Genomic DNA, 10620 nt, shown 5'->3' with positions numbered 1-10620 from the left:
TGTTCTTTTGGAGAGGTTTTTGCTATAGGGTGCGTGTGCTCACCAGACAGACAGAGAGAGACAGAGAGACAGAAAGCGAGAAACCACCCCCCAGGGGGGATGGCCACACCGCAATCCCTTCTCCTCCATTCTCCTCTCGGGATCTTGGACACACATGCACACGCGCCCGGCATGAGTTTTAAGCCACCAGGTCCGGGACTCGAGCCGTGGTTGACTACGTGGGAGTCCAGCAACATAGCCATTATGCTAACTCCTGGTCCCCAGGCCACAAGTTTCTAGAACATAGTACAGTCTTTAGCTGGTGTGGAGCACGGTGAGCTGTCGAGCAGGGGAACGTCTTTAAGGGCATCGCCTGCGTCTGTAGAAACCCGGAGCCTTCCTTGACCCTGTCCCACAGGTGGGCTCTTCTCACTCTTGTCTCTTTTCCCACACTGGGATTTACTCTTGAAAATCTTTATTTTTTTCTTTTTTGTTATAGTGCATGTGCATTTGCCAGAGAGAGAGAAATGAAGAAGACCGCCCGCCCCCCATAGGGGACAGCTGCCATCCCTTCTCCTCCATTCTCTTGGGATTTGGGGCATGCATGCACACATACCTGGCGTGATTTTCTTTTCTTTCTTTCTTTTTTTATTTTTTTTTAAAATTTGATCAGAGAGAGAGAGGAAATGAGAAAGCAAGCCACCAGGTCCGGGACTTGAACTGTGGTTGGCCATGTGGGAGTGTCCAGCACTTAAACCACCACACCACCTGCTGGTTCCCCCTGCCTGGTCTAGGATTTGAACCATGAAGTTGGTCATGTGGGATTCAGTGCCTTAACTTCCACACCATCTGTTGGCCCTCTTTCCTTCTCTTTGATTCCCTTCCCTTTCTTTTCCTTTCCAGAGAGTGTGTGCATTTGGGGGGCGGGCAGGGGAGCACCTTCCAATGGGGCACAGTCGTTTTGCAGTCCCTCCTCCCCTTCTCCATCCTGTCAGGGTTCTGGACACACATGTTGGGAGCAGGGTTCTGACTGCAGTTGACTGCGTGGGATCTAGCTCCCTTAGCCCCCGAGCTGTAGGGCCAGTGTTTTACTGCTGTTTGTTGTGCTTCGAACCTGAAAGATGACCTGGAACTCTTCCCTGTTGTCTCACTTCTCTCATGTCTCCAGCCAGCGTAAGTCTGTTCAGAGTGGATATCGTGAGCACACCGCTGGCATCACAGCCCGTCTGCTAGCCTTGTTGGCTCCACCCCCTCAGTATGGTCATCTTGCCTTTTTTTATTTTTGAGAGGTTTTTGCTATAGGGCACGTGCGCTCGCCAGAAAGAGACAAAAAAACAGAAAGCGAGAAATCACCCCCCGGGGGATGGCCACACCGCAGTCCCTTCTCCATTGTCCTCTCGGGATCTTGGACACGCACACGTGCCTGGTGTGAGTTTCAAGCCACCAGGTCCGGGATTCAGACTGCGGTTGACTACTTGGGAGTCCAGTGACACAACCATTACGCTCACTGCTGGTCCCTGCTTTTGACTCTGCTGGCCTCCCAGCTACTGCCAATGTCTGTTCCTTCCTTGTTTCTAGCAGCTCCTGAGCAGGGGTGGAGGGAGGGGGACTGCTTGGGGCCTTGCTTGCCTGGACCTTCTCTGTTCAGCCTCAGGCTGCTTCAGAGCTTTCATAGGCATCACTTTGCTGCATGGAGTTGGGAGACCCTAAGAGGGCTAGTTTCCCACTTTCTAAAATTCCTTAGGAAGAATCAGGTCATCTGGCCTCTCCTTGGTCCTGTAGCTGCAGCGGTGCTGGAAGAGCAGGGGCTGTTGCCAGGCTTGCGGACAGTGAGGCCCGGTGATAGGAAGGCAGCGGGGAGGTGGTGGTAGCTGGTGGGTATGGAAAGCTTTATTGAACACCCTGCTGTGTTCTTCCAGCACCAGTTTGGTTTTTTAATTTTCAAGAGGGCATGTACACCTCCTTGGGAGAGGGGAGGGAGCTGCCATAATCCCTTCTCCATTTCTCCCTCCTTTTGGGATTTTTGGGCATACACAAATATGTGCTTAATGTGTTTTTCAAGCCACAGAGTCTAGTACTTGAGCCATGCGGTCAGCCATGTGAGATCCAGCCACTGTAACCACCAGGCCACAAGTTTTTTTTTTGGAGAGGTTTTTGCTATAGGGTGCGTGTGCTCACCAGACAGACAGAGAGAGACAGAGAGACAGAAAGCGAGAAACCACCCCCCAGGGGGGATGGCCACACCGCAATCCCTTCTCCTCCATTCTCCTCTCGGGATCTTGGACACACATGCACACGCGCCCGGCATGAGTTTTAAGCCACCAGGTCCGGGACTCGAGCCGTGGTTGACTACGTGGGAGTCCAGCAACATAGCCATTATGCTAACTCCTGGTCCCCAGGCCACAAGTTTCTAGAACATAGTACAGTCTTTAGCTGGTGTGGAGCACGGTGAGCTGTCGAGCAGGGGAACGTCTTTAAGGGCATCGCCTGCGTCTGTAGAAACCCGGAGCCTTCCTTGACCCTGTCCCACAGGTGGGCTCTTCTCACTCTTGTCTCTTTTCCCACACTGGGATTTACTCTTGAAAATCTTTATTTTTTTCTTTTTTGTTATAGTGCATGTGCATTTGCCAGAGAGAGAGAAATGAAGAAGACCGCCCGCCCCCCATAGGGGACAGCTGCCATCCCTTCTCCTCCATTCTCTTGGGATTTGGGGCATGCATGCACACATACCTGGCGTGATTTTCTTTTCTTTCTTTCTTTTTTTATTTTTTTTTAAAATTTGATCAGAGAGAGAGAGGAAATGAGAAAGCAAGCCACCAGGTCCGGGACTTGAACTGTGGTTGGCCATGTGGGAGTGTCCAGCACTTAAACCACCACACCACCTGCTGGTTCCCCCTGCCTGGTCTAGGATTTGAACCATGAAGTTGGTCATGTGGGATTCAGTGCCTTAACTTCCACACCATCTGTTGGCCCTCTTTCCTTCTCTTTGATTCCCTTCCCTTTCTTTTCCTTTCCAGAGAGTGTGTGCATTTGGGGGGCGGGCAGGGGAGCACCTTCCAATGGGGCACAGTCGTTTTGCAGTCCCTCCTCCCCTTCTCCATCCTGTCAGGGTTCTGGACACACATGTTGGGAGCAGGGTTCTGACTGCAGTTGACTGCGTGGGATCTAGCTCCCTTAGCCCCCGAGCTGTAGGGCCAGTGTTTTACTGCTGTTTGTTGTGCTTCGAACCTGAAAGATGACCTGGAACTCTTCCCTGTTGTCTCACTTCTCTCATGTCTCCAGCCAGCGTAAGTCTGTTCAGAGTGGATATCGTGAGCACACCGCTGGCATCACAGCCCGTCTGCTAGCCTTGTTGGCTCCACCCCCTCAGTATGGTCATCTTGCCTTTTTTTATTTTTGAGAGGTTTTTGCTATAGGGCACGTGCGCTCGCCAGAAAGAGACAAAAAAACAGAAAGCGAGAAATCACCCCCCGGGGGATGGCCACACCGCAGTCCCTTCTCCATTGTCCTCTCGGGATCTTGGACACGCACACGCGCCTGGTGTGAGTTTCAAGCCACCAGGTCCGGGATTCAGACTGCGGTTGACTACTTGGGAGTCCAGTGACACAACCATTACGCTCACTGCTGGTCCCTGCTTTTGACTCTGCTGGCCTCCCAGCTACTGCCAATGTCTGTTCCTTCCTTGTTTCTAGCAGCTCCTGAGCAGGGGTGGAGGGAGGGGGACTGCTTGGGGCCTTGCTTGCCTGGACCTTCTCTGTTCAGCCTCAGGCTGCTTCAGAGCTTTCATAGGCATCACTTTGCTGCATGGAGTTGGGAGACCCTAAGAGGGCTAGTTTCCCACTTTCTAAAATTCCTTAGGAAGAATCAGGTCATCTGGCCTCTCCTTGGTCCTGTAGCTGCAGGCCTTTAGCAACGCAGGAAAGCCGAAGTCAGTTGTCATTAAGTTTCTCACTTAACCATCTTCCCCAACTTTGCAGTTTCTTTCATGAGCTTTTTCTTGTTGCAAAGCAGATTAACACAATCATAACTGCCTGAAACAGCACATTCAGCACCTCAGTGTTTCTGTGGGTCAGAGTCAGGTACAGGTCAGCAGGGTCCTCTGTTCAGGTCTCACTGGGCTGACATCAAAGAGTCCCTTGAGCCACACTTCCCACTTGATGCTCAGGATCCTCTTCAAATTCAGTAGAACTCAAGTCCCTGTTTCCTGGCCAGCTGTCAGCCAGGCTTGTCTTTAGCTCCTGGAGGCTGCCCCTGCGTTGTCAGTGCTGTTATTGTTTTTTTCCTCCAGACAAGGAGAAGCACCCTCTCTAACTTCTCTGTGTGATCAGATGGACAAAACTCTGCTTTTAAAGAGCTCACCTGATGGAGCCAGCAGGTGGTGTCCTGGCAGCTTGCTTTCTCACTTTCTCTCTCACTTTGTCCCTTCTGGTAAAATAAGCATAAATAAATTGGGGACAGCAAGTGGTTAAGGCGCTGGACACTCCCACATGGTTGACCATGGTTCGAGTCCTGGACCTGGTGGTTTGCTTTCTCACTTTCCCTCCCTCTCTGTGTCTCTCTCTGTTCAAATGAATGATTAAATAAAGAATTAAATAAATAATCCTTTTTAAAATAAATAAGTAAAGTTAAGATAATTTTTTTTTCTTTTTGGAGAGGTTTTTGCTATAGGGCGCGTGTGCTCGCCAGACAGACAGAGATAGAAAGCAAAAAATCACCCCCCAGGGGGGATGGCCACACCCCAATCCCTTCTCCTCCATTCTCTTCTTGGGATCTTGGGCATGCATGCACACGCGCCTGGCATGAGTTTTAAGCCACCGGGTCCAGGATGCGAACCGCAGTTGACTACATGGGGGTCCAGCGACATAGCCATTACACTAACCACTGGTCCCATAAAATAATTTTTTTTTTCCCGCTATAGGGCGCGTGTGCTCACCAGACAGACAGAGAGAGACATAGAGACAGAAAGCGAGAAATCACCCCCCCAGGGGGGATGGTCATGCCGCAATCCCTTCTCCTCCATTCTCCTCTCGGGATCTTGGGCACGCACGCACACGCGCCTGGCGTGAGTTTAAGCCACCAGGTCTGGGACTCGAACCGCGGTCGACTACGTGGGAGTCTAGCGACATAGCCATTACACTATCTGCTCGTTCCCCCATAAAATAATTCTTTAGAAAATAAAAAAGAGCTCACCTGATGAGACTGGGCTGATCTGGAATAATTTCCCTTTGTCAGATAACAGTAGGGTCTAGGAGTGACATCCCAGAATTGTTACTGGTCCTGCCCATACTTGGGATTAGAAGGGACAAGAATCTTGGCTGAGTAAGACTGTTTCTATGGTCCATGTGAGCTTAACTCTCTTTATTTTTGTGGAGTTTGGGAGAACAAAAAAAATAAATGCCTATGTTGGTTCTACTATATTTAATCGAAAGCATCTCCCGTTGATGAAGCCCTGGCCTCAAAAACCATTCAGAAACTGACCAGAACTGTTGTTGTTAGTGGTCCCGTTAGGAAACCAGGCTCTCCATCCCACAGGGAAAGGAATGAGTGGTCGTCATGGTGGAGATAAAGTGCTGGGTGTCCATGCAGCCGTTGGGAGCTGCTGCACCAGGGGACACAGCAGGAGCTCAGCAGTTACTGCTGTCCTGCTGGAGTCCTGTGCTGGCCCCTGAGTGCTGCCCTGCCTCCTAGGGGTTCTGGCCCTGCTCTGAGGCTCAGGTTGTGGAACTGGCTGGTGCCACTCAGCTGGAACCCTGTCCTCTTACCTTGAAGTAGCTGTGAGTGAGGTTTTAGATGAGCTGTGGTGGTGGCCGCGCCTGGCAGGCTGCAGGGAAGGCCTCCATGGACATGCGCCTGCAGGTGGATGGCCTGGTGTGCACATTGGGGTCCTTGTGCCCTGAGGTTACTGCAGTTCAGGCAGCTTTCCTGCCCCTTCATTGAAGTTGTAACTCTTTCTCGAGGTTCTGAAGATTCTGGCGATGACTTAGACACGTTAGTGGCTGAAGCAGATGCTCAGGGAAAGCTGGAAGCCAGCGGTGCGTTGAATTCTGATGAAGATGCAGAGAGCTGCCCGATCTGCCTCAACACCTTCAGAGACCAGGCTGTGGGGACGCCAGAGGACTGCGCCCATTACTTCTGTCTAGACTGTATTGTCGAGTGGTCCAAGGTGAGCCGACTTTTCACTGGGGTGCTTCCCTCGGGGCGGCCCTTCACTTTCCCTAAGCAGTCCAGTCTGTGGGCAGCCTCTTGCCGAGGTCCAGCCTGCTGTGTTACAGCAGGAGTTGGAGTCATAGGGTTGAGCCCCGGGCGGCCTTTGTTTCATGTTGCACCCTCAGCTCTCAGGCTGAAGGTCACTGTGGGTTGGATGAGGGGACAGAGGAGAGGAGAACTAGGAATCTCTTTGAGACCTGGCTGTAGAAATTCTACATGACGTAGACACGTCTGAGGCACACCGTCACAGCCTGCCCAAGTGGAGCCAAGGTACATGTGCTGTGGCAGCAAACCGCGCCCGAGTGTGTGAGCGCCTTCGTAGGCACACAGGAGGCAGTGACACAGCATAAACGGGTGGTCTTTAAATGCATGAAGGGGTCCACTAAGCATGCAGGGCATCTCGTGTCTCCCAGTGAGCCCTCAGAGACAGTAAGCCTCCCTCACACAGTTTTAAACCTGTTTAAAACTGCCGTTGCCAGGGGGCACGTATACTTAAGAGACAGAGAAAAGAGGGAGAAAACTGCCCCAGTAAGGCATGAGAATGCTATAATCCCTTCTTAATTCCCTTTTAGTTTTTCTGCTTTTGCTATAGGACATGTGACATTACCAGAGAGAGAATGAAGTCAGGGGAGTGAGAAATCACCCCACAGCTGGGATGGCCCTACTGTAGTCTCTTCCTTCACTCTCTTTGGGGTTTGGGGCATGCACACACATGGGCCCAGTGTGATTTTTTTCAAGCCACAGGGTCAGGGACTCTAACCGCACTATCGACCATGTAGGATACAACCACTTTAGCCTCCATGCCACCTGCTGCCCCCCTTTTTCTTTTTAAATTTATTGTAGGGTGCAAGTGCTCACCAGAGAGAGAGAGACAGAGGAAGAGAGGGAAAATGAGAAATCATCCCTCCAGGGGAGATGACTCTTCTCTTGAGATTTTGGGCACACATGCCTGGTGTATTTTTCAAGCTGTAGCATCCAGGACTCGAGCCACTCACTCAGCCACATGGCATCAGCTGTCTTCACTGCCATACCAGTGACTGAACCCTGCAATCCCTTTTCCATTTCTATTTTTCCATCTTGGGGGAACTTTGGGATTGCACACACACATATCTATGTGTTTTTCAAGCTCTTGGAGCCAGGCTTCAACCTGTGTGTGTTCCCTTAGCCAGCAGCTCACAGGGCCTTCCTTAAAACCTTTTATTGTGAAAAACGTGAGAAAAGTAGAGTAGTTATGAAGGTGGGTGATGAGTCTGAGTTCTCTTAACCTGACTTCAAAACCATTAACTCTGTGCCTTTGCGTTACTCCCCTCCCTGGAACTGCTCCGGCAGTGTGTGTTAGTCACCATCTTGCCCAGCAGGATTATGGGAGCTGTCCCCCATACCCAGCCCTCTTCTATTCCATCAGGTTAGTTTGCTAAAGAGGGACCTGGCTGTCATTCCTGCCCCCCACCTGGCCGCGCATCCTCAGTGAGAACGCAGTGCACTCTCCTGAAATGCTTCTGTCTCTCACACTTCGTGTCTCTGTTCTGTGGTGGAGTCCACAGCCTAAGTTAGATCCAGATTGAGAGGTTGGTTTTTTTTTTTTGGAGAGGTCTTTTTTGCTATAGGGCGCATGCGCTCGCCAGACAGACAGAGAGAGACAGAGAGATAGAAAGTGAAAATCCCCCCCCCGGGGGGATGGCCACGCCACAGTCCCTTCTCCTCCATTCTCCTCTCGGGATCTTGGGCATGCACGCACATGCGCCCTGCGTGAGTTTAAGCCACTGGGTCTGGGATGCGAACCACGGTCGACTATGTGGGAGTTCAGCGACATAGCCATTATGCTAACTGCTGGTCCCCTGGGGTTCCCTTTGGCAAGGGAAGCCTTCATTTATTTATTATTATTATTATCATCTTTAGGACTATTTAACTTAATTTTATTTTATTTTATTATTATTTTTTTTAAGAGGTTTTTGCTATAGGTCACGTGCGCTCGCCAGACAGAGACAGAGAGACAGAAAGCGAGAAATCACCCCCCAGGGGGTATGACCACGCCACAATCTCTTCTCCTCCATTCTCCTTTCGGGATCTTGGGCATGCATGCATACACACCCAGCGTGAGTTTAAGTCACCGGGTCTGGGACAGGAACTGCGGTCGACTACATGGGAGTCCAGTGACATAGCCATTCCGCTAACTGCTGGTCCCTAATTTTATTTTTGATTATGATTGTTATTTTTAAAATTTGCTACAGGGCATGCCCACTCAACAGAGAGAGACAAAGAGAAAAAGTGAGAAAGCAGGCTGCTAGGTCTGAGACTTGATCCATGATCGATAATGTGGGAGTCCAGCACATTAACTACCACGCCACCTGCCAGCCCTGAAACCTTCATTTAAATTGAGAAACAAGGAGACCGGCAGGTGGCATGAAGTCTGAGAGTACTAGACTCCCACATGGCCGGCCATGGTTCGAGTCCCGGACCTGGCGGCTTGCTTTCTCACTTTCCTTCTCTCTCTCTTTCTCTCTCACTCTCACTCTCACTCTCTCCTTCTCTGGTCAGATTAAAAATAAATAAATAAATTGAGAAACAAGAAAAGTTGTTTCCTATGTATCTTCTACCTGACTTTTAATTTCTCTTTTTTTAAAGAAGTATTAATTTTATGTATTGTTCTTTTTCTTTTTTTTTTTTTAGTTTTTGCTATGGGGCATGTGCGCTCGCCAGACAGACAGAGAAACAAAGCAAGAAATCACCCCCAAGAGGGGATGGCCATGTCACAGTCCCTTCTCCTCCTTTCTCCTCTCAGGATCTTGGGCACGCACGCACACGCGCCCAGTGTGAGTTTTAAGCCACTGGGTCCAGGACACGAACCGCGGTCAACTACATGGGAGTCCAGTGACATAGCCATTACACTAACTGCTGGTCTCTGTATTGTTCTTTAATTTGATCAGAGACAGACATAGAAAGAGAGAAACCAAATCACCAGGTCCAGGATTAGAACTGTGGTCAGCTATGTGGAAGTACAGTGTTCTGACCATCACACCACCTGTGGCCCCACTTCTATCTGATACTTACTGTTTTAATAGAAGGAAAAAAAGTGTAAGTATTGGGTAGGATAGTACATTCATGAATTTTATTAGTATAAAAATTATACAGATGAGGGGCTAGCAGGTGGCATGGTGGTTAAGGGTGCTAGACTCCCCCCACATGGCTAACTGCAGTTCAAGTCCCAGACCTGGTGGCTTGCTTTCTCACTTTGTCTCTCTCTCTCAAATTAAAATTAATAAATAAGGTTAAATAAAATAATTTCTTTAAAGAATTATTTAACTTTATTTGTTTGTTTGTTTGTTTACTTATTTATTTTAATTTGACCAGAGAGGGATAGAATGACAGAGTGGGAAATTGAGAAAGCAAGCCACCAGGTCCAGGACTTGAACTGGGGTCAACCATGTGGGAGTCCAGTGCCCTTAACTACCACACCACCTGCCAGCCCCCTTTATACAAAAATTTTTTTAAATAAAATAAAAATTATACAGGTGAACATTGGGGATAATAAATTTAGCCAAACTGCTAGATACAAGATTAGTAAAGATTCAGAATTATTCTTAGAGGGACCAGCAGGTAGCGTGGTGGTTAAGGAGCTGGATTCTCAAATGGATGACTACAGTTTGAGTCTCAGACCCCGTGGCTTCAAAATCATGCTGGGTGCGTTTGTATACATGCCTACAATCCCGAGAGGAGGTCGAAAGAGAAGGGGTTACGGCATAGTCATCTCCCTGGAGAGCGGGGGGATGGTGGTTTCTCACTTTCTCTTTTATTTCCTGTCTACAGCGAGTACATGTGCCCTATGGCAAAAACCAGAAAGATAATAAACAAATAAATGAATCGTACTTAGGAATCAACCATAGGTAGCGTGGTAGTTGAGGTGCTGGACTCCCATGTGATTTGCATCCCAGGTTTGACTCCCAGACCTGGTGGCTTGAAGATCACACTGGGCATCCGTGTCTTTGCCTAAAATCTTGGGAGGAGAAGGAATTTTGGCATGGCCATTTCCCCCGGAGGATAGTTTCTTTTTTTCTGTCTCTGGAGCACATGCACCTTCGGGCGAAAACCTTAAAGAAGAAAGAAATCAACCGTAAAGAGACGTTTAAGACTTGAGCTTTTCTAAAATATTTGTGACCTAAAATTTCCCAGAACTAAAGTCTTTCTTAAAATTAATTAATTTCATCCATAAGTGAGACAGAGACAGCACCCTCAACAAGGTATTGACACTGCAATCCATCCCTAGGGTGGGGGCCTGTGTCAATCCACTAGCCTGCCATACTTGAGACTGTTTCCAGACTTGAACTGGGATCTTCCCAGGTGAAACTGATGTGAAGAGCACCACCTTTCTGGCTCCAGCATGAAGTTTCATTCCGTAGAGATGGCAGCAGTGAGCAGAGTCTGTCAAAATCCCAC

General features: G+C 49.3%; 1 protein-coding gene across 7 annotated transcripts in view; it reads left to right on the top strand.

The window, feature by feature from the left end:
• Positions 1-10620, top strand: part of PHRF1 (PHD and ring finger domains 1) — a 42658-nt gene that overhangs the window by 2831 nt on the left and 29207 nt on the right. For 6 of the 7 annotated variants that reach the window (XM_006164437.2, XM_027766679.1, XM_014582493.1 and 3 more), the window contains exon 3: positions 5937-6142. In XM_006164437.2, coding sequence (XP_006164499.1) covers positions 5937-6142 — 206 coding nt within the window. The remainder of the gene's footprint in view (positions 1-5936; positions 6143-10620) is intronic. The other variant, XM_014582492.1, reaches the window with a different exon arrangement.

The sequence above is a fragment of the Tupaia chinensis genome, unplaced genomic scaffold, assembly GCF_000334495.1.
Source record: "Tupaia chinensis unplaced genomic scaffold, TupChi_1.0 Scaffold143624_1, whole genome shotgun sequence".
In the NCBI taxonomy this organism is placed as follows: domain Eukaryota; kingdom Metazoa; phylum Chordata; class Mammalia; order Scandentia; family Tupaiidae; genus Tupaia; species Tupaia belangeri.
Note: the sequence above shows the minus strand (reverse complement) of the source record. Positions and strands in the feature narration are given on the sequence as shown.